General features: G+C 37.2%; 4 protein-coding genes and 1 long non-coding RNA gene across 9 annotated transcripts in view; 3 read left to right on the forward strand and 2 right to left on the reverse strand.

The window, feature by feature from the left end:
* Positions 1-2015, forward strand: part of LOC110381037 (ATP-dependent Clp protease ATP-binding subunit clpX-like, mitochondrial) — a 28613-nt gene extending 26598 nt beyond the window's left edge. For 3 of the 5 annotated variants that reach the window (XM_064038897.1, XM_021341214.3, XM_064038898.1), the window contains exon 13: positions 831-2015. Coding sequence is in view for 3 of the 5 variants with exons in the window: in XM_021341214.3 (XP_021196889.3) it covers positions 831-884 (54 nt within the window). In the remaining 2 variants the exon portion in view is untranslated. Of the gene's footprint in view, positions 1-471; positions 530-830 lie in introns of all 5 variants that reach the window. The other 2 variants (XR_010277319.1, XM_021341216.3) reach the window with 1 other exon arrangement.
* On the reverse strand, positions 1632-3495 carry LOC110381038 (kynureninase). Its single transcript, XM_021341218.3, has one exon. It carries the CDS (start codon positions 3424-3426, stop codon positions 2146-2148), a length of 1281 nt encoding a protein of 426 aa, XP_021196893.3. The 5' UTR covers positions 3427-3495; the 3' UTR covers positions 1632-2145.
* Positions 3496-6082: 2587 nt separating this feature from the next.
* On the forward strand, positions 6083-8787 carry LOC110381044 (cytochrome b-c1 complex subunit 2, mitochondrial). The gene is made up of 8 exons (XM_021341231.3): positions 6083-6364; positions 6627-6856; positions 7057-7345; positions 7482-7609; positions 7680-7852; positions 8014-8133; positions 8359-8526; positions 8605-8787. Exons 1-8 carry the CDS (start codon positions 6182-6184, stop codon positions 8679-8681), a joined length of 1368 nt encoding a protein of 455 aa, XP_021196906.3. The 5' UTR covers positions 6083-6181; the 3' UTR covers positions 8682-8787.
* Positions 8788-8875: 88 nt separating this feature from the next.
* Positions 8876-10704, forward strand: LOC110381045 (uncharacterized). Its single transcript, XM_021341233.3, has 3 exons — positions 8876-9036; positions 9108-9490; positions 10425-10704. Exons 1-3 carry the CDS (start codon positions 9009-9011, stop codon positions 10662-10664), a joined length of 651 nt encoding a protein of 216 aa, XP_021196908.3. The 5' UTR covers positions 8876-9008; the 3' UTR covers positions 10665-10704.
* A 4298-nt stretch (positions 10705-15002) lies between these two features.
* On the reverse strand, positions 15003-23931 carry LOC135118007 (uncharacterized). Its single transcript, XR_010277299.1, has 4 exons — positions 23321-23931; positions 22433-22624; positions 21624-21794; positions 15003-20313 (listed from the first exon to the last, which is right to left on the reverse strand). It is a non-coding gene; the product is annotated as an uncharacterized LOC135118007 (long non-coding RNA).
* Between the last annotated feature and the right edge of the window lie 509 nt (positions 23932-24440).

A 24440-nucleotide genomic window follows, 5' to 3' on the forward strand; every position in this document is an offset into this window, starting at 1 on the left:
TCCGCGACTGTCGCCTGCACAACTGTACGTAGTGTAGCCGCCGCCGAGACATCCGCGACTGTCGCCTGCACAACTGTACGTAGTGTAGCCGCCGCCGAGACATCCGCGACTGTCGCCTGCACAACTGTACGTAGTGTAGCCGCCGCCGAGACATCCGCGACTGTCGCCTGCACAACTGTACGTAGTGTAGCCGCCGCCGAGACATCCGCGACTGTCGCCTGCACAACTGTACGTAGTGTAGCCGCCGCCGAGACATCCGCGACTGTCGCCTGCACAACTGTACGTAGCTAGCCTAGTGTAACCGCCCCATGGACATGGACGACTGGCCCGAGCATTTTGTTTCTCCGGTTTGTGTAGCTACTGTGCAATATTTGAGCAACTTGATATCCATTTTATTTTTTTAATTAACCTCCAAACTCAAACATTATAAGAACTACAAGCAAATAGTATTTTGTTTGAATTACTTTACAGAATGTTGTAACGACTGCTGTTTGGCCGAGATCGCAAAATGGCTGTTCTATGTGATTTAGTTAGTCGACTTTTTCTTAATTTTTTTCTTACATAATATACTTATCAAGATTATCAGTCTTGTAGTTTGGAAATCATTTTAGAAGAGCATTTTTTTAGGCATGTCCATAGTTGATAGTAACTGTTTTAAAAGTTATCTAGACTGTCATGATGTTTTTTTACGTTTTTCCAATTTTTTCATGTGGTAGCTGTCTTTCTAATGTATGTAGAATTTAACCAGTAGTGTAGTGAATAAGCGTAGTTCGTTTTAGTAAAACTATTCATACATGTTATACTAACAATATATTTTCCATTTATTACAGAGACTCAAAGCGTCAGTCTCGCAACCATCTGTCACTCATTCGTGCGTGCTGTGAGCGGAAACAAGTATGGTGGACACAACCCAACAATCTGCCCACGATTCGACAGTAACGACCAACGCCCTCTACCTTCCCAACCGAGGTAACACTCGTTACTGACTTAAAAACCCCCCAAGAGGGATATAAGTGTTAAAAAAATACAAAATAGAAAAAAAAAACATTGTTTTCGGTTTTTTTTTTGTGAAATTGTGCTTCATTGTGACGGCCGGGAGTCCTGTTTGTAATAGTATTCCTAACATCATTCCTGTATGAGTTCGGTACCTATTTTACGGAAAACACGGTTTTCTTGTGTTAAAACCACCCGTAAAGTTCGTACTTATTAGGTTTGAATGTAGTTGATATCTCGATGTTACACACAAATGTAGTTGTAAATAAAATAGATATATTAGAAAAGCATTTGAATTCAGCCAAGTTCAATTGTATGTCTGTTTAAAGCGATAGGTAATGTTAGTTAATTAGGACTCCTGAGTAGACATGTTTCCAACTAGCATTTCATGAAAAATTCAGTTTTGTTCAAAGTTTTCGACGATTTACGTAATAGTCTTTATACTCTAAATTCAAAATCATGGATGAATCAATCCTCGTATTTGTAGACTTCGGACCGTACGGTCTTATTATCAGTTCCTTACGTTAGTTTATGTTGGAAAACATTAACATGTTGTATCGGCCACCATACAACATACTCTTGTGATGTAAATTACTGTAAATAGTAATAAATAATAATGATAAATAGAAAAAAAAAACTGTTATTATTAAGGTTTATTAAAAATAAATAGGGTTCACTATTGTACATCCCAGATAAGTTGTAAGTACGAAAAGTCACAGCAAATGTTGTTAGTTGAAAAATAGATTCTTTTTATTTCGGCCTGCAATACTGAGAAGGAATGACGTTTTGACATTTTGTTAATTGTTATACATAATTATTTTTTTATTTATAAATGGATCGTTGTGGTGTGATTATAATAAGTGTGAATATTTTTTTGTTAAACAACCTCCAAAAATATGTGTCTAATATAATTCTGGACTTGTGATAGGATAAATTTTATGGCATGTTGATATAATCACATTGCAACTCGAGTAAAATAGTATAAGCCTATTTTCAATTTAAAATATAAAGAAAACCAAATACTGATTGTTTTATTCAAAATTACCTTATTTAACTTTATTATCTACACAAGAAAACAAAAGTATTTACACAAAAACTTAATCGCTAAGTTTAATTAATGAGGAACTATTTGAAACACATAAAAATACCTAATTATACAACAAGACTTCTATTCTTATCGATCTCTTTGTAGCTCTCAGTCTTCATAATATCCAAAAGTACCTCCACTACTTTATAAACTTCTTCGTAGCTCGTGTACAAAGCTGTTGGGGTCAATCTGATCACATTAGGGTCCCTGAAGTCTTGCGCAATCCCCCTCATCTTCAACGCAATACTGATTCTGTACCCTTCATCATGTTCCAAGCATACATGACCCCCTCTTCTGCTATCTTCTCTCAAATTACCTACACGGAAACCGTAAGCTGACAGCTTCTTTTCGATAAGATACATCATATAACCAGTTATATGCAAAGATTTCTTCCTCATGTTCGGGATTCCAGCTTCGTTTATTACCCTCAAAGCGCCTTCCAAGGATGCCATGGATAAAATATTCGGAGTACCAATCTGCCAGCCGTTAGCATCTTGCTGGTGATCGAAGTTCTGTCTCAACAGAAACTGTGTCTCAATCTTGTTTCCATACCATCCGGCTAAGCCTGGCAACTTCTTGTGATGTCTTCTGTTAATGTATATTGCTGCAGAAGACCCGGGACCTCCATTCAAGTACTTATAAGTGCACCAAATTGCAAAATCAGGGTCTACTTCCTTCAGATTAATTTCAACAGCTCCAACGCCATGGCAAAGATCCCATCCCATAAGAATGCCCCTTTCTTTGGCTGCGTTAGTTATTTTCACCATGTCTAGAACCTGGGCTGTTCTGTAGTAGACGTTTGGAAGAAAAACAAGGGCTACGTCTTCCGTCATGGCGTTTATAATTTCATCTTCGTCCATGAAGTTTCCTTTGCTTTTCACAACTTTGACGGCGTCAGCTGGGTCGTAGCCCTTCAGTCTTACTTGGCTATCCACTGCATAGCGGTCAGTTGGGAAATTGACGTCGTCTACCAATATTTTGTACTTGTCCTTAGTGGGTTTATAAAAAGTGCTGATGCCTTGATGGATGTTGATAGTGGTGCCTCCAAAAACAGCGATTTCGTCAGCATCAGTTCCAACTATTGGTGCCATGAGCTTGGCGAGGTATCTCGAATATAAGTAGTATTTATTGTTGTCCACCATCCAGATTTTGATGCCTTCGTCTTTCCATTTCTCCATAACTTCGAGGACGCATTTTTCGGCGTCCTTAGTGGCGAGTCCTAGGGAGTTACCGCACATGTAGATGTAGTCTTTCTTGAGGAAAAACCTTTGTCTGAAGTGTCCCAGGCTGTCGTTGTTGTCCAGTAGTTTTGGATATTCAGGATCATCTTGATATTCGGCCTTCATTTTGGTTTTTCGGGAATTTGACGATTTTTTTCAGTCTCGGTGACTAAGCGGATAATTTTTGGATGTTAAAGCGGGTGTGCCACTGATTGGTATATAAATACTCGAAACCTTTTATTGTGTTGCGCATCGATAGCTTATCTTAAGTTAACAACAGGTAATAATGTTATAGCTATGCGAATATTGAAGGAGCATTGTCCCAAGTAGTGTGACCATGTTGCAAGAGGACTATGAATCACACCCTGCTTGCGTTGGTACCTATTGGTTATCATGAAGGCTTGAATGCTAAGATTTATTACTTTTTATGTGTGCCAATAAGCTAAGCAGAGCAAGAGAAGTACATACTAGTACTTGTTTCTTTATTTCCATACAGTTCAGTTTCAATTTTCGGCATAAGGATTAGCTGTTGGAGGTGAACACTTTTCCCAAACATCTCGGTCTTCTGTCTAAATCGAATCGTACTTGTAATGTTACCGCCATGCGAGGTAAATGTGTTTTTCGAATTTCATGTACCTACCTATTGAAAAATACTTATATTCCCGAGTAATGCAAAAGGTATTTTAACAGTGCATGCTGATAAAGAATTCGAGAACCTACCAAACCCGTTTCGAATTACCACATTACACATTGAAATGTGGCGGTGTAGCACATTCGGGCAAAAATTTAAAACACGAGTCAGGTTTTCCCCTGAAAACCTACGCGAGGCAAAGAGTGTCTCTTTTGTTCCGTAAATCATAGTCACACGATTCCGATATCAAAGCACGCACTTATCTTTCATAACAATAACAAGTGCGGATTAAATCATAAAAGTGATAGGTTGATACTGCAACTGCCAAAAATCACTGTTTGTTTACCGTGCCGCGATTTTAGCTAGATCGTGGGAAAATATCTTTAATTGGATTAGGAGACTTCATACTTTGACTTCCTGATACTAGGAATGTTGACAATATAGTTATTGATTGGAATACGAAAGTGAACCAAACCTTATGGTCCGGAAGGTCCAATGTACTTAACCAGAGCATCGATTTTACTAGAAGGTGGAGTGGTGGTGGAGTGGTTCCTTCAACTGGAGTGCAGTGGTGCTTTATAGTCCATCGAAAGGGACTCGCTTACAGAGCTTGCAAATTCAAAAATCGCAAGTCAAGGCTGGGTTGAACAGCAAGAATATGGCTTCAGTGATGGATCCTGCTATGTATGCTGTCTAAGCTGTTCAAATGGATTAACTTATATATCTACTTCAGGAAAGGTAAGTGTAATTTATTTTATCGTAAAGCGGTCACTGACCTAGGCTTACCTGAGTGAAGTAGGACAGTTTTAAGGGCTTTGGTACTCAAAATCTACGAAGTTTTGACTATTTATCTAAGAACCTAGGTATTCAATACTAGCATCGCTTAGGTACATGAAGAGGAGTGCCAGTTATTGATAGTAGCAAAGTAAATTATAGATACATGCATATAGGTAGCTTCTAATTGAGTTAGGTACCTAGGTATTACGAAATGGTTCCTTACTTTACGTGCCACCAGTGATCAAAGGCAATATTAAATAAAAGCGTTTAAAGGCGCTTAAATAATATAGTGTGATTGAAAAACTGTATAAAATAAAATTTGGTTGACTAACGGTTATACGGTGGAGGATACCAATTTCCGAGTGAGGACTTCTAGGGTTGCCCAAAAATGTAAGTGGCCAAGTGTATGTCGCTCCGTACACGTTGGTACCTATTGGTTCCATAATCTTTTTTATTCATTGTGAATTTTATTAATGGTGGTGGTGCGAGGTGGGTAGGTATTACAGGTCTAGCAGAGGTGTTTTTTTTTAATGAAGTACTGCAAGAAATGCTTAGGTAAATGCCGTCATTTGCGGATGCTTGAAGTACCTAAGAGATAGGGTTGGAGAAAGGATTTATTCTGGCCTGTCTTTCCTTTTCAGACATAGACGTCGGTATAAATGACTGAACATTTTAACTTGTTTAAGTAACTACTTCAGATTCTGTTTCATAAACAGCTTATCTCCCATTAAGAAAAAAAAATGACATAATGGGTCATTGACCAAAACCCTAAACAAAAAATTTTTAAATCAGCCCTCAAAAATACACCCTGTAACCTAGCCATGTGTTGTTTACGCAAACCTGACCTTGTGACGATAATCTACGTAATAAACTTAATAAATAACGAGATTAATTGAACTTTATAACTATCACACCGATAACAACGTTTCCTGATAAGTTTCCATTAATTTTTAGGTACATATCGAAAAATCGATCAACCTAATTGATAGGGAAATTGGAGCTTCGAAAAAATGTCACTGGAATGATTATGCATAGATACTAAATAAATCGATCAAGGATGTCGGATTGTTAGATCTTTCGGCTGATTGGCGTTGCTCAGGTGTGTATCGTCAAAAGTTAATTAAGGAGCTATCTATGACCTCCCACTTTCGTTTTATTCTGTTATCGTATCTGAGGCTCGATACGAAACCTAAAAATATTCGCGCTAGGGGTGCCGTATGATCAATCACGTAAGATAAAGTTGCACCAGATGCACAGATCTAGTGGTCTATGAACCAGAAGTTTACAAGTATGAAACGCCCCTGCTGTAAAATTCTTGGCTATAAACTCCTAACCTGTGCATCCATTTAGGTATTGACTTTTTCGTTGTAACAATCCTACCTGTCTAGGTATCAAAACTTTTTCTTATTACTGACAACCCAAATCTGACAACCTGACAATAAGAAATATCTCGCGCAATTTTAATTATTCAACATGAAAAGTTTTCTAAGAATTCCCTTACGAAAGTTCTCGGTGAGTCACCAAGGCTGGTCTCCTACGTGTAAACCAGACTATGGTCCAATGGATGTTCAGAGGTCTGTGCTGCTCAATGGGATGAGAGTGGCAGCAGCGAAGCCTCTTGGAGCACAGATTGGTGCCTGCACTGTTATGTACCAGGTAAATGCGCATTCAGTTTAGAAACGTAGGTACACAATTTAGGTCCCTATGTGAACAATAGCGTAGGACTAATAATCATTAAAAAAATATATACGAAGGCCTAAAGGCACAAAAATAAAATGTTAGAAACACGTGTGTTGCTCCTTCACAGAGCATCTTTGCTGACTCGTCGGACCACTTCTAAAATTACTTATAATGAGATCAAACGTTATTTATAAAGACCCCTTCTCTCTAAATCACGTTACCCACATTCTTCACCTAGGCTGGGTCCCGCTACGAGGAAGACGAGTACCTCGGCGCAAGCCACTTCATCCGCGCCGCCTCTTGCGCCTCAAGCTGCGCCTTCTCCGGATACACAAAGATGCGGTACATGACTCAACAAGGAGCCTCGCTGAAGTGCACCAGCGACAGGCAGTCCATAGCCTACACGCTCAGGTGTCCCGTCACTACCTTCTCCGAAATGAAGTGCTTTTTGTTGGATACTGTTCTCAGGTATGATTATGAATGGAACCTCCCTCTTTTTGGGAAGTAAGTTAAAAAGCTCCCACATATTTATCTACGTATCAAGAGCAAATGGTCTCATAATTTCTTTGTAGAGTTAAGACGCCTACCTATATGACTCTTTTCTCCATAACTACATTATCCAAGTACATAAATCATTCTATAATGATCTAATGACTTCATTTCTTTAGGAATTGCTTCAAAGAATGGGAGATGGAAGACTTAAAACCATTGATCAAAGATGATCTGCACCGCATTCACCCACAACAACGTGTAATAGACTTGGCCCAAACAGCATGTTGGGGAGGCCCACTCGCCAATTCTATGTACTGTCATGAATGTAGGATAGAGGGCATAACTGGTGAACTTCTGAACAGCTACACTAGTTATCATTACAAGACTGATCACTGCACGGTGGCTAGCGTAGGTGTTCCCTTTGAAGAAACCATGAAGATGGCAGAAGCGATAGAGCCGAGACGAGTGAGTGTTGCCATTAAAGGTTAAGTTATTTATAGGTATTCAGTAAGCTGAATTAATTTTGGGTTTTTAGTATGCTGTGTTTATATTAAAACCAGTTAAATTAAACTTGTTTCTTTAAAAATAATTAATTCCCCAGGAAAAGCCACCTTCAAGGCCTCACGTCCAATCGCGTGCGCGGCGAGGGTTCGAGTACTACGACATGGGACCTTGCACGGACACCTGGATATGTGTCGTGGTGCCCGGATGCGGCACTTGTGATTTACCGTAAGTTGCCTATCATCATATTAGGTACCTATAGTGTTATCTACCTCCTTCAAATTCTAATTTGTCACAGGTCTCTCTTGAAGCATTCAATAATCGCGCATGCTTGCGGCACAGGGAACGTTCAAGATGGCAGCCACCACATGGACCGCACGCCGCAGCAGCCGCTAGGTCTCATGTCAGGAGAAGACGTACACACTACCTACAGAGCCTTCAACATATCTTATGCCGATACTGGCGTTTTTGGTAAGTGTTAAGTATTCTTCTCTACCAGATTGATAAATAAGTATGACTTTAGCTTTAGATTTTTTAAATAATTGCGATTATTATATGATAGTTACCTAAATGCTTGTCGTTTTAGCAGTTCTGGAAGATCAATGAACCGTAGTCATTATTGTTATTCTCAGGTATAGTGGCAAAAACTCGCTCAAATACGGCTTGGAACGTCGCGATTGCAGCCTCCGAGTTTCTCACGAACGTTGGGGACCTCAACTTCAAGCAGATTGATGTCGGCAAGAAGAGGCTTAGTAAGTTTCTTCCTTGCATGGTGACTGTAGTAAGCAGTATGTACTTACTCACGCCAAGCTATCTTATCTGTAACCTAATCTACATTGAACCTTAAATTAGTAGAGGTAGAGTTTAAAATCGATTAAAGGAATTTGACAGATTGTAGGAGGTAGCGTAAGTTGCTGGAGTCTTCTGTATGAGTTGTGTAAGTACTAAGTACAATGTAGGTGTATTATTTTTTGCAGAAGTAAGCCTAGCGATCCACGATGATTACTGTACGAAGTTGACTGAGGGTCTAGCTCTTCAGTTAGCCAACGGCTTTCAAATAGACAGTGCCAAGACTTCCATGAACATGATCGATCAAATTACTAATGATGAAATATCCGGTACTGCGCAGAGTTTATCGAGTAAATGTAAGTGAATATTATATTCAATATCTTATATTACTTGTGATAAACTGCTTATATTAAATTGTGTTATATTTCCTTTAGATCGAGACATGGCTATAGCAGTGGTAGGTGACGTCGCACGGGTACCCCACGACAAAGAACTTATTTGTGGTTTCTGAAGAAATGTTTTCAAAAACTATAATATTAAATGATTTATTGATTTTAGAAGTACTTCTTTGAAATAAATAATATTGAAATTACTGAACAATCATATACTCATTTTAATTTATTTATAAAAAACAATATAAAATCTTCGTTCAATCTTTATTTGGCAACATTCAAATGTCAACAGTGTCACTGACATTTGACAAGTTGACAATGTCAATTCTGTCAGTGTGTCAAGTTATAACCTAAACTTGTGTAACTCCAAAAACAATAAATTCGTCCTATTTACTTGTACTATATGAATTATGTAATATTTTAGATATTAAGAAGAAAGCATTACAATGAACTCTCTTCACAATACCATCAAACGTATGTATGCAACTGATTTGAGGTTATATTACCCTAAATATTATTCTGAATTTTTCATTATAATATTTCAGAATTTCGCCTTCTCAACCTCAATACGGCGCTGAAAACTATATCGGAATGCAAACCTATTGCTCCTCACGTTGTAAAAGCGAAGAATGAGTTGGTTTGCAATCCTAAAGTTCTATCATTTGCGCCGAGGAGCGTCGGCGTAGAAATTATTGATAAACGAAAGCCTAATGGGATAACTCAGGACCCAATACCTTACATACCGATTGTGAACCCTCGTTCTATCCTCCCACTGTTGGACAAAGAGTGGAGAAAGGATGAGATTGGTCTGCCAGCTATACGGCAAGAAGAGATGCATGCAGTGAGGTTGATAGTCATTCGGAGAAAGAAGATGAAGAAACATCAGAGAAGGAAGCTATGGAAGAAGATGAGGTACACCTGGGCTAGGGTATGTATTCATTATTTATTAAAATACTTATGTTAACTTATAAACATTTATAACTTTTTTGTAACTTTACCTTCTGATTTCTGAGCAATATTATAATAAAAAAGTAGATCCATAAGTTGTAGCACATCCCTGTTTGAGTTTGTATTGAGTTGTCTGCTATTTACTGATATAAAGCCATCTATTTATCGTAAACTATCGTTTTTAAAATAAGTTGTATCAAAATATTGCTATGTGGACAGCAGTTAATGAGTTTTTACCCGTTGCTATACAAATGTTTACCGTGAAAACAAGGCTTCACTGAACTATGTTACAAACCCATTTTACTCAATGTTTTCCTTTCCAATAGGGTATTACATGCATTTTTGAAATATATCTTAAATAAATTCTTTAGTCTTAATATATCTCTAAAAAATTAAAAATATTTTTTTTTTCTCACGTTATGTACGAATATAAATTAATTGTTTTATCATAATTTCAAATTTCGCGCGTATTTCGCGAAAACGCGGCACACAACGGACGCCATGATTGTTTTTTGGTCATGACGTCATTACGTTAGTAATACATATTTTGATATGTATTGAAAATTTTAATAATGAGTAATTATGCTCCGTATCGTTGGTGTGTTGTTTCTGAATGTGAGAACACTAGTGTAAAAACACCAGACAAATTATGGATTCAAGTACCAGTGGATATAAATATGAGAAACACTTGGTTAAAAGTTGTTTACTACCGTAATGTCGTCATTAGCATGGCGGCGACATTTCGTAGTGTTCAAAGACAGATAAAAAAACCTAAAAACTTTAAACTGCAATAAAAAATATATTTATGTACCTTACGAAGTGAAACTAACATTTCCCGATTGCTTTTCCTCTAAACAATCATTGTAATACACTTTTAATTTTTTTCTCATCTAGACTAAAATACCCTATTTCAGATAAAGCAGCACCGTCGTCAAAAGAAGGAGAAAATCTTCCAGAACTCTTTACTGGCCATGGTCAGGAAGGCCAACGAGTTTGAAGCCGAGAAGTATGTAGCCGGGAAGATTCGTAGAGCCAACCACACCCCACTGCCCACACGATGGAGACACAAGCGTTTGCCCGAGTTCATCATAAGACAACTACTGGGCATAGACAAGAAGATTAACTATAAACACACAGATGTTTACAAAGCTTGATTAGTTTGATTTGTTAAGAATTAAAGTAGTTTAATTTAGATGGTGGCTTGTTATTTAGATTGTTTAAGACTAGAATGGTTGGAAATCCTAATAACAGGAGCACTTAAAAAAGGTTGTGGGAACTTCCATCCTTTATGGCTGAACATAGGTGGAGTACCTACATATTGGAGTATATAGGGTAGTGTAGTATGGATAACAGAGTACATTGGGGTAATTAAAAAAGCAGATTTCAAAATGGTATTGAGGTGAGTAGGTATATAAGATTCTACATAGGGATAATATTTAATGAGATACATAGAGTGGTACAAAGGTAGGGTACTCCCTGTACCTACATACAAAATAGGGAGTATAAGTGATTAATTCGGGCATTATAAATAATGCCCGAGCATTATGAATAATGTCTAGCTTTATCGGGCCAAGTGATTAATAACTATCTTAACTTCATTATTTATCACATTGCACGGGCATTATTATATTGCTACATGGCAGTTGGGCAATTTGATAATAAAAAGCTATATTTTACGCGGTGGGAGGGCGGGGGGAAGTACGCATACTTAAATAAATTTGCAAAAACAAGCAAATATAATATTGGATGTATCAAGCGCTAAATATCCCATGGCTGCAATTGATGACACTGTAAGGGTCCGAGTTCCCGAAGTTGATCGCGCTCGTAGCGATGGAAGAAATATGCTTGCTAAAGTTTAACCTTTAACCTTTATAAAGTGGGAACAAAACAAGGTGTTTTAAATCAACTATATTCAAGAAACCAATTAACTATCTGCAAGGAAAGATTGATGTCACCTGATGATGTTCCAGAGACAGAGATTTCGCTGAGAGAGTGAAATTTTTGTTTTAAATTTAATTATATTTTATGTTATATTTTTAATATGACTTTCCTTAACTTTGAAATACAAAAACTAGTGGATTTTTAAGGCAGAAGTCCTTCATAATTAATCCAAATCATGAGGCTAATTATTTGGTTTAATATTTACTTTATTTTAAACTAGCTCCTGCCAGCGGTTTCACCCGCATCCCGTGGGAACCACTTCCCGTACCGGGATAAAAAGTAGCCTATATAGCCTTCCTCGATAAATGGGCTATCTAACACTGAAAGAAATTTTCAAATCGGACCAGTAATTCCTGAGATAAGCGCGTTCAAACAAACAAACTCTTCAGCTTTATAATATTAGTATAGATTAAATGGCAATAACAATAAAAAAATTGAACTTAAATATGTTTGTATTACTTTGCCCAAAAGGTCACAGTCAATATGTATAGTGCCCGGTCAATTTGATTATTTGAATATTTATTATCAAATTGCACTCTCATATTGGGCATTTTTCATATTGACCGGGCATTATGTATAGTGCCCAATTTATCACTTGGTCCATAACACATACATACAAAGAATATATTTTTAGGAGTTGATTTTTGAACCTGCTTTTTGTTGCCTGTTGTTTGTTTTCACACACCTTGTTATAAACCTACTAAACACAATGAATCAAGTATATAATTTTCTATTAAAACTTGCCAAGTAACATCATTAAAAAGTACAGAAAATTTATAAAAAATGTTATCAGAAAACTGCTGGAAAAACAGGTTTGCGTTCTGTAAGTATTAGAATTTTAGGTATTTAATATGATATTTACTCAGAATCTACTTTCCAAACTGCGGCAAATCAAGTGTGCATTCCTGTAACTATTTTTAACTGAGGTATGTGTATGGAACTTGGTACTTATTCAGATCTCACTTCTTTTATAGGCGAAGCATTCCCATATTTTCGAACTTGGCAGCCTTTCACATTTTTGTTTTGGGTGGGATTATTTTTACCAGACAAATAGCTGGAAAGAAAATTGCACTAAAATGTTAAAATAATTTCCATGCTGGGATGTTGAGACTTCGTTAATTGCTGAGTCAAAGTTGTAGTGTATACCTGATAGGATTCGGAGATTGCAATTTATTAAGTTGCGTGGACGGCGGCGAGCGCTGCACCGACATCTTCTTGAATTTGACGATTAATAGTTTCTATGATACCAGGAACGCAGCGGCGGACAGAAGTTGCGCACACGATCAAGCGATTGTGTAGTATTGCGGCTGTGTGCGTGAGGGGTGTGTCCTTGACCGAGTGGGAGGAGCTTCAGGTGTTAGATGAACTCACTAGATATGGTCGTATTTTTCGCACACAGATGGTCTCGTTCTGGCGTCGAAGAGTGTCCTCGAAGCTATGCACTCCTAGTACTGCGAAAGGATTTCTTCCACGTATGAACAGGCCTAGTGGGTAAATATGGTTGATTTATATTAGGCCGGGCCGTGCCGTGCCCAGTGCCGTAACTAGCCTTTTATGCGCCCGGTGCGAGCTTTCAAAACTGCGCCCTTGAAAAATGCTCTAACCAGGGGCCCGATTCTAACGGCGCCCCCAACTGCAATTCAAACCCATACGAAAAACAGAGACAGAATATATGTAGTTACCGATTGCGCGAGCGAAGCGAGCGCGAATTTTTTTCCATAGTTCACAAGTCTAAGCAAAAATTACCTAAAATGTAGCCCAATCATACATAAGTTCTGGCTGGTAGGTGAATGCAAAAATACGGGAACACAGGTTCTGATTGCGCGAGCGAAGCGAGCGCGAAATTTTTTGTTATATTTTAGAACTCAAAACAAAAATGACTTAAAATGTTGCCCAAACGTAGATAACTCTTTGTTGGTGTTGGCGCCTATGAATTAAAATTTTGGGACTTAAAGTAGTAGGTACCATAAATAGAAACTAGAAGTTACTTTCTAATTAATAAAAGGACTTAAAAACGCCGCTACCTTTTTGCTAGGGTAGACAAAAAAATGTTGAAAACTAAAAACAACTATAAAGTGGAGCAAGCCGGAAAAAGCTTTTTTGATATTTGGATCACTAAAAGTCCTTAACATATATAATAAAAGGCGACTGTGAAGTGAAGAAGCCGCGAGCGAAGGGAGCGTGAATTTTTTTGAGTATTGGGACATTAAATTGAAAGTAGCTATATGTGAAAAAAACGTAAGTGTAAAAAAACCGCGAGCGAAGCGAGCGCGAAAATTTTTCGCAATAAAACAAAATGTACCTACTAACTACCATGCATGAAACAAAACTAGATACTGGTCTGGTCATTTCTGCGCCCCTCCAGGGTCTGCGCCCTGTGCCTGGGCACCGCTGGCACCGCCCTAGTTACGGCACTGGCCGTGCCGTGTCCGGGCTTTTACGAAATTCTAAAGACGAGCGTCGTTTGTGGCCCGGACGGGCCACGGATCATGTACAATACAAAATGTATGTAACGTTTCACATCCGTGCCCCATACGAGCCACGTACACGGCACGCCCCGGACACGGCCCGACCTAATATAAATCATCCCATAAGGAACCAACCTCTCAAGTATGAGTGCGCGATTCGATTCCAGGTCAGGCAAGTACCAATGCAACTTTTTTAAGTTTTGTATGTACTTTCTAAGTATATCTTAGACACCAATTACGGTGTCGGATGGCACGCTAAACTGTAGGTTAGGCTGGAAACAGTGCTCGACCGACGGTCAGCGCTGACCCTCGACGTAGACTACGTAGACAAGTAAGTCTGACACCAGTCTAACCAAGGGGTATTAGGTTTCCCGGGTAAATGAGTTGAGCATTTCAGATTGGCAGTCGCTCCTTATAAAACACTAGTACTCAGCTGCATTCGGTTAGACTGGAAGCCGACTCCAACATAGTTGGAAAAATGGCTCGGAGGATGATAATTTTAATTAAACGGTTGCATATTGTTATAATTGCAGTTGTTTAAACTACCGACTAACTAATATTTTGAATTTTTCTATTCGACTGATATCAATTCTCTAAGAGCTCAATTCTCAATCTTGTCAGAAATATGGATACCAGTTATTCGCTTCACAAGAGGCTGTTCACCGCAACAACGTGGTAGATAAATGACATAAACAAAAACCTTTTCAAACATTTTTTTATTACTCATAATGATTCATACATTACCACCAAACACGCAGAATGGATTACAGCGACGTGATACAATGATTTTATTTAATGAGTATTTAATTTACATACAATTATAAATATGCACCTAGGTACCCTTAAGGGCAGTACATTATTTAAATTATTAAATATCTTCATTTTTAGCAGGTTTGTTAATAAAGCAAGCAAACATTTTAAGTAACAGTTAAAATATTTATGGTGCATACATACAAAGAATATATTTTTAGGGTGTGCGTTCGCGCAGCGGAATGTTGTTGAATTTAAAGATTTTAATTATGCAGATAATTAGTGTAAGACGTCCTATAATTGTGTATGGTAAATAAAAATTTGTGTATGCAGCCATTGTGGAGAAATTCACCAAAAACAGATTCCGCTGGGCGAACGTTGGCGAACGTTGTCCTGGCGGAACTTTTTTTAATCCATAGACTTTAGAAGAAAAGAGATGTGTTCGAAAATTAGTGTGTATTTGTGTATAATTAATTATGTATGAATGAAATCAGTGCATGCATAAACTTCGGAGAAATTCAAGTTTCCGCTACGCGAACGTTTGGCCATTAGCTAGTTTTCATATAAAGCGCTTACATAGAGAGCTGTAGATTTTTACATACGTTGTTTTGAATTTGTTTATATTTGTTTAAAAAACAGATTCAGAAAAAGTCGTAGGGTTTAAAAGATAAAATATAAACGTAAAATACACTTATTAGGTCTTAGTTCTTAAAGTATGCAGTTTGGGGTCTAGATTTTCACGTTTACACAAACCTTGTAAGTGTCTCCAACATGTTGCCAAGTATCAATGATGTTTCGTTAGTAATTAAAAAGTTATAGGATATTTTACCATGAACAGATCACTGTTTACAAAGCAGTCGAATATCACGACGTTCTAAAGGAATTGCATGGTAAAATGTATGCCAATAATTAGTTTAATCATTCAACTATTCACTTGCAAAATTTCATGTCATTAAATTCAGTAATTAAAGAAAGACAATTAAAATATCGAAACCCTACATAATCCGACCAAGTTCGGATTGCTACAAAAGCAGCCGTGCCATATGTCTAAGCAACGTTCTTAACTTGGTAGGTTAGTATTTATTAATATGGTACAGTTGCGTACACAAGCGTTAGAAAAAAATAAAACAATTGTATTTCTTGATTGAAAAATATTTTTTAATAATAATGCCACTATCTACGATAAAAATAAATCTTCAATTAACAAGTACTTTTCTATTTAAATATCCGTGTACAAAAATATTTTTATTATTATTACTTACATAAATTACTTGACAACGTGATTAAAAATAACGTTAATAAACGTTATGTATTTTAACTAAAATGTCGTAGATAGTGGCATTATTATTAAAAAAATATTTTTCATTCAAGAAATGCAATTGTTTTATTTTTTCCTAACGCTTGTTTACGCAACTGTACCATTTTAATAAATATACTAACCTTCCAAGTTAAGAACGTTGCTTAGACATATGGCACGGCCGCTTTTTTGTAGCAATCCGAACTTGGTCGGATTATGTAGGGTTTCGATATTTTAATTGTCTTTCTTTAATTACTGAATTTAATGACATGAAATTTTGCAAGTGAATAGTTGAATGATTAAACTAATTATTGGCATACATTTTACCATGCAATTCCTTTAGAACGTCGTGATATTCGACTGCTTTGTAAACAGTGATCTGTTCATGGTAAAATATCCTATAACTTTTTAATTACTAACGAAACATCATTGATACTTGGCAACATGTTGGAGACACTTACAAGGTTTGTGTAAACGTGAAAATCTAGACCCCAAACTGCATACTTTAAGAACTAAGACCTAATAAGTGTATTTTACGTTTATATTTTTATCTTTTAAACCCTACGACTTTTTCTGAATCTGTTTTTTAAACAAATATAAACAAATTCAAAACAACGTATGTAAAAATCTACAGCTCTCTATGTAAGCGCTTTATATGAAAACTAGCTAATGGCCAAACGTTCGCGTAGCGGAAACTTGAATTTCTCCGAAGTTTATGCATGCACTGATTTCATTCATACATAATTAATTATACACAAATACACACTAATTTTCGAACACATCTCTTTTCTTCTAAAGTCTATGGATTAAAAAAAGTTCCGCCAGGACAACGTTCGCCAACGTTCGCCCAGCGGAATCTGTTTTTGGTGAATTTCTCCACAATGGCTGCATACACAAATTTTTATTTACCATACACAATTATAGGACGTCTTACACTAATTATCTGCATAATTAAAATCTTTAAATTCAACAACATTCCGCTGCGCGAACGCACACATTTTTAGGAGTTGATTTTTGAACCTGCTTTTTGTTGCCTGTTGTTTGTTTTCACACACCTTGTTATAAACCTACTAAACACAATGAATCAAGTATATAATTTTCTATTAAAACTTGCCAAGTAACATCATTAAAAAGTACAGAAAATTTATAAAAAACTAGCTTTTGCCCGCAACTTCGTTCGCGTGGAATAGTGACTACCAGCAGATTTTTGATTTGACCAATAGATGGCGCTATATGTCCGGAATAATTTTAATTATAAAAATAATATTTTTTTTGTAATAAAAACTATCCTATGTTCTTTCTCAAGTTTCAAACTATGTCTGTACCAAATTTCACACAAATCGGTTCAGTAGTTTAGGCGTGAAGAAAAGACAGACAGACAGAGTTACTTTTGCATTTATAATATTAGTTTGGATGTTATCAGAAAACTGCTGGAAAAACAGGTTTGCGTTCTGTATTAGAATTTTAGGTATTTAATATGATATTTACTCAGAATCTACTTTCCAAACTGCGGCAAATCAAGTGTGCATTCCTGTAACTATTTTTAACTGAGGTATGTGTATGGAACTTGGTACTTATTCAGATCTCACTTCTTTTATAGGCGAAGCATTCCCATATTTTCGAACTTGGCAGCCTTTCACATTTTTGTTTTGGGTGGGGTTATTTTTACCAGACAAATAGCTGGAAAGAAAATTGCACTAAAATGTTAAAATAATTTCCATGCTGGGATGTTGAGACTTCGTTAATTGCTGAGTCAAAGTTGTAGTGTATACCTGATAGGATTCGGAGATTGTGCAGCGGTGTAGTGTGTCGATAGGGCTGGTGGGCTGCTGATGCAGGAGATTCAGGAAATAAAACGGCGATTGCAAATAATTACGTGTATTCGGTCCGTGTCGCAGAGCAAGAGAGAGAACGATGTTGCCACGGTACAAAAATATAATTAAAATTAACTTAATGTTGCAATTTATAAAATATAAAATCCAACATGCTGCGGCCTCACAGAAAACACAAATAACAATCATAGAACATTTGTTTGAAATAAATCTTAAAAGAAACTAGAGTGAAGGTTACATTATTATTTATGCTATTTATCTAGTTATTGTTTATGCTATGTATTTATTTATTACTTATACAATAACTTACAATTATGTTTTACACTACATAAGAGTAAAAAACTATAACTTAAATGGTTTTGCAAATATGACTTATTATTAAACATTAATACAATTTCTTAAGTACTATCATCATATTCTATTGGCAGTAAACAAATTTTATTGATGGCACGGGTATGGGTTTTCCCATTTGGTGTCCTAACATCAACAGCCCTAATTTTTCCATCATGTCCTGGAAATAATTTAACAATTCGTGCCATTGGCCATGACATAGGAGGAATATTGTCCTCTTTTAAAATAACTAAGTTGCCTAACTTAACATTACAAACTGTATCACGCCACTTAGGCCTGTTTTGTAATAAATTTAAATAACATTGGTGCCACACTTTCCAAAAGGATTGTTTTAAAGAATTACATAATTGCCAAAACTTAAGTCTATTTTGTGGAATGTTACATACATTTATTTCAGGATACATTGACAAAGCACTACCTATAATAAAGTGACCAGGTGTTAAATAACAATAATCATCTGAGTTTGAAGATAAAGGTAAGAGTGGCCTAGAATTAAGTACTGCTTCGATTTCAGTTAATACAGTATTAAGCTGTTCATAAGTTAGAACAGTTTTTTGTAATATTCTTTTTAAGTGAAACTTCGTGCTCTTAACTGCCGCTTCCCAGAGCCCGCCAAATGTAGGCGAGTAACATGGTATAAAGTGAAATTGTATCCCACGCTCGGCGGTAAATCTTTGAACCTGCATTTGGTGGCTCTGCGAAGCTTGCAGCTTGTAGAGCTCAACTAATTGACTCCTTGCACTTTTAAAAGTATGTACTTGCATTGTCGCAGTGAATTTCGGTGGGCAAACCTCGTCTGGAGATAAATCTCCTTAAGCACGCAAGAAAGGTTTCCGTGGTCAAATCTGATGCAAGTTCTAAGTGAACTGCTTTTGTCGCGAAACATACGAATACACAGATATACCCTTTACCTATTAAAGATCGTCTTACGCGAGAGAGTTTCACATCAATTGGCCCAGCGAAATCCACGCCGACTTTCTCAAATGGCCTGCTGGTGGCTGTTACACGTGCAGCCGGCAAGGAGCCCATCAGTTGCTTGGCTGCTAAGGCCTTTTGTCTGAAACATACAATACATTTGTGAGTTACTTTCTTAACTTCTAATAAGCCATTAACAATCCAAAACCTTTGATTGAGATGCGAGAGTAAAAGCTTAGGCCCTGCGTGCAGTAGCCTTTCATGTTCACACCTTATAAGCAAGCTAGTAATTGAAGAGCCCTTAGGTAGTATGACAGGATGTTTTTGTGAATAAGCTATATTAGCATAATGCAGCCTGCCACCAACGCGCAATAGACCCCTATTGTCAAGAAAGGGATGCAACTCAACTAGATTCCCCTTCAAGCTCTTATTATTGCTTATTGCTTTGATTTCAGATTTAAAATATATACTTTGTTCATATTTAATAAGTAACATTAATGCATTATCTAACTCAGAACTTTGCAGATAGTTTGTAATTATTTTAGAATTATTTTTGTTAATATTGTTTAAAAATCGCAATATGTATGCTAATAGCCTTACTATTTTATTTATATTAGAGTAATTATGCAAGCGCTTCAACACATAGTCAAGCGGATTGGGATTTTGGCACAGCAAGTTGCTGGAAGGAGCTAAGCAGCGCTCCTCTGTGAGTGACTCAGCTGGTGAGCTATAAGCAGCAAACTTGTACTCACTGTTTTGCAGGAACTTAGGGCCATTCCACCAAATATCGCAGCTACTCAGCTCATTCGGGTTGACGCCTCGGCTAATGAGATCAGCAGGATTGTCATGCGTATTGACATAATGCCAACTGTATCCAGATGTGTTTTGACGAATTACACTTACTCTGTTCGATACGTAAGCTTGAAGTTTTGTTAGCTCAGTGTTTAGCCATGCAAGAACGATTTGCGAGTCGCTGAATAAACAAACATGCCTGATGTTAATTTTGACTCTGAGTGTATCATGAGTCCTCAAAACCAATTTTGATAGCAAGAGTGCAGCATTCAATTCAAGCCTTGGCACAGTCATGCCTTTCTTTTGGATAGGGTTGATTCGCGACTTCGAACAAAGTAGATGCAATTTCGTTGTACCTGTTTGGTCTGTGACTCGCAGGTACACACAGCATCCGTAGGCTGTCTTACTCGAAGCGTCAGCAAAGCCGATTAAATCTGCCGAGTCTCCTTCTGAAACACTAATATTCCTATCTAATAGGATAGGCTGCATTGCAGCTAAATTATTGGTAAAATTAAACCATTCTTGCTGAACATTTGCAGGCGGACTGTCATTCCAATCTGTGTTCAGTAACCATAATTTTTGCATTATGGCCGTTGCTGTGACCACAATTGGGCTCACAAATCCCATTGGGTCATAGAATCTACCTATATAACTAAGTATGCTCCTTTTTGTAACCTTTTTTGTATCAAATGGTTCTGGAGTAGAGATTATAAAGTGATCATCCTTTACATTTATTTGAAGTCCTAGGGCTTTCATATAATAATTATCTTTTTGCAATTCTATACTATCAAAATGTCTTTCGTTTGATGGTATAGTACTCAACACATTTTCATTATTTGATGACCATTTATGAGTGTTAAAACTACCTAATTTAAGCAAATCACGAAGTTGGTCTCTGGCACTGACAGTGGTTTCTAAATTATTATTACTATATATAATATCATCAACATACTGATTATTTTTGATAATGGATGAAGCTAGTGGGTATAACTTTTCATATTTATTTGCTAGCTCATCTATACAATGAGTTGCTAAGTAACTTGAACTTTTCAAGCCATATGTAACTGTGTCTAATCTAATACACTTAACTGGCTCATCCGGATTGTCCCTCCACAAAATATTTTGAAGGGAAGTGTATTGAGGGTCTATTTTAATATTTCTAAACATACGCCTTATATCTGTAGTAAATGTGTATCTACCTAAACGAAATAATAAAATGATATCAAATAATTCCTTTTGAACCACTGGCCCATTAAGTTGTAAATCATTCAAAGAAACTTTTTTGTTTGTTTTCATTGAACCATCAAACACTGTGCGAAGCTTTGTAGTTTTGCTATTGTTATTAATAACCGCATGGTGTGGCAAAAAATATACTGCATGCTTACATAAATCATACAATTCTATATCAACATAATGACCATGACCAAGAGATAGATATTCATGAATGAAATTTTGATATTGCATGAATAAATCAGGATTACTATGCAATCTCTTTTCCAAATTTAAAAACCTTTTTAATGCTAAGTAAAAAGACTCACCAAGAGTATCGTTTACATCTGACAAAGGTATTTTTAAAGGTATAGGAACTTCAAACTGGCTATTAACTAATTTAACTGAACTTTGAAAGATTTTTTCACAAAGTTCTTGCTCAGATGTTTGTTCAACAAATCTCTCTGGAACTTTTTCATTTGTCCAAAACTTGGCAAGTGTCTCATTGAGACCTAATTCACATTTAAAAACTACTTTATTACATGTTTGTTGAGATACCTTAGGTGGCAGATTCCCTCCTACAATGTGCCCGAAGTATGTGTTGAAGACATGTAGCTGTGTGCTACTAGGCTGTTGTGGTGGATGAGCAGCACTCCGGGGCACAGCTGATGACTGGTTGCTGTGGCTGGGCAGGCTGATGGTCATGCACTGCTCGTTGGGCAATAGCGTCTGGAAAAATACATCAGCCCCTAATAACATGTTGATTTCACTAGGAACATTAAATTGGTCATCTGCCAATATAATGTTGGGTGGTATAATGACCCTAGAGACATCAAATTTGTTTTGCGGTAATTTGCATGTAACATCTTTAAGTACATGACAAGTTACTGTTGTCTTGAATGGTGAATTTAATGAATGAATTTCAATAGGAATGCAGTACTTAATATTACTCTTTTCATTAGTGATTCCAATAATACAAGTATCACTTTGCAAGGGCGTTAATCCTAATAGCTGAACAACCTTTGTGGTTATAAATGAAACTTGAGATCTGCTGTCCAGTAACGCCTTGATAATGTATTGAGTACCATCCCTTGCTACTACCTTGATTTTAGCTGTAGGCAAAAGTACATTGTTATCAACATTACTTGATAAGGTGACAGCTGGTGGGGTTTCACTTAAATTGCAGTGAAGCAGAGTGTTATGAGGCTTCTTGCACTCTGAGCACCGGAAGTGAAACCTGCATTTGCCACCATGCTGACCTAAACAAATCATACATACTTTTTTTTCTTTGGCAAATGTGTATCTATCATTTGCAGGCAATAACTGAAACTTTTTACAGTTAAACAATTTATGTTCATAAGACTTACAGTAAGTGCATGTTGCTCCTGTAGCGGCGACTGCTGCTACCTTACTGCTACTATTACCAGGATGGGGTTGACGTCCCTGCTCGACATTCTCCAGTGCGTTGGCTCGGTTCTCAATGTAATTGAGAAAATCCTCCAATTGCGGCTTAGCATTCATATCCCGGTCAAGTTGGTAGGCCTTCGCAGTGTAACTGTCTAGTTTGCGAGAGAGAATACACAACAATATAGCATCCCAGTATATAACATTAGGTTCTTGATATTTGATGGCAGCTATTTGCTGCCTAACTGTTGAAATAAATTCTCTGAGTGAGACTGCTGTTGATTTTACTATTTGTTTTAAGTCTAATAGCTTGCAAATGTGCTCAGAGATTATTCTATATTTATTTTCATATCTATTTTTTAGTAAATTTAAAGCTGCATCATAACTGAGAGCTTCAACCGGCAAGTTTTTGACTAAATCGAATGGCTCACCCTTTAACAATGTTCTTAAATAATAGAATTTTTGTATATTGTCTAGGCTATTGTCATTATGAATTAATGAATTAAATAAATTGATAAATGGAACATATTCTGTGTATGTGCCCTCAAAGGGTTTTATGGATATAGGTGGTAATTTAGTTTTATGTGTTTTTTCATGAGTGGAAGAGCCTGAAGGGTTTGAATCAAGAGGCTTGATGCGTTTGTCAAAGGCTGATAAAGTTTTAAAATACTTGTCCTCCACCGACTCTATATCCTCCTCGTCGGCGGAGTCAAGACCGAGGATATCTTTACATAGGGCTTCGTATTCTTTAAAAGCCACATTGAGCCTATCACGTTTTGTGCATAGGTCATTAATGGAAATATCGTCTAAATTGGCAATGTTCACGAAATTAAATAATCTGGTCATAGTACCTTTCACATAACCGCGTGCGGCGACTTTTTTCTTTAGGTCTTCCATTGTTCGCTAAACTTGTCGATTCTTAAAACAAATATTACCTGTACTTTACGTTAATAACGCAATAATAACTTTACAGGAACACTATTAACTACCTATGTATTACAAGATTCACTGTTATATTAAACACTTTTACAGTATTGATCAGCGACGGCGATCCAATTCTTCCCAACAAAATGGCGGTTGCGCGAGCTCGCCTGTTGCTGCTGTGAAGTTTTGTGGCGTCACTTGCTGTCTCTTTCGCGCCCGTACGATTGTCCTATTGTTGCGTGCGGGCGTGCGATGAAACGCGAATCTTTCGAATTTCGATGTGCTCCGTCTCGCTTGCTCTCGCGGAACACCCTATCTTGCTGCCAAGTGTACTCTTCGCACCTGCAGAGGTGACTCTGGCGACGACGGTGAAATCGAATTTTAGATCGATGCTGATGCTGGGCTTCCTCCTGTGGAGCTTGTAATTGTGGCCGTCGAATCGTGTAGGTATTGCGATTTTGTAGCGACGACCAGTCTCACAGGAAATCGCGAGCCCGTTTGCTTGCTCAATGCTCACCAAAAAAAAGATGAACTCACTAGATATGGTCGTCTTTTTCGCACACAGATGGTCTCGTTCTGGCGTCGAAGAGTGTCCTCGAAGCTATGCACTCCTAGTACTGCGAAAGTATATTACGAAAGGATTTCTTCCACGTATGAACAGGGCCCCGATTCTCCTAAGTTAATAATGTCAAAATCGAATAGAAATCGAATCGTAATATGATCGTAATAGCAGTTTTAACCATATCGGGCATTCTGCTACTAATAAAAGACCAATCGTATTCGATTCACATTTGATTGGTGTGCGATTGGTCTGTTATTTTGATGATTTTGGTCTATACGGTAGTTTGCTGTACAATCATTTTGCAATCGTAAATCATTTGCAGACAAAATGATTCATTATTGAATGACAGAAAAGGATAAAAACGTTTATTTCAAAGAAAAAATAGCGGAATGCCACATACGCTTCAATCGTAATCGAGTCGGGATTGGATCTCAGTCGAATCGAGTCGAACGTCAATCGAATGGCGCTTAAGTAAAATTAGGAGA

Source organism: Helicoverpa armigera, chromosome 17, assembly GCF_030705265.1.
Source record: "Helicoverpa armigera isolate CAAS_96S chromosome 17, ASM3070526v1, whole genome shotgun sequence".
In the NCBI taxonomy this organism is placed as follows: Eukaryota; Metazoa; Arthropoda; class Insecta; order Lepidoptera; family Noctuidae; genus Helicoverpa; species Helicoverpa armigera.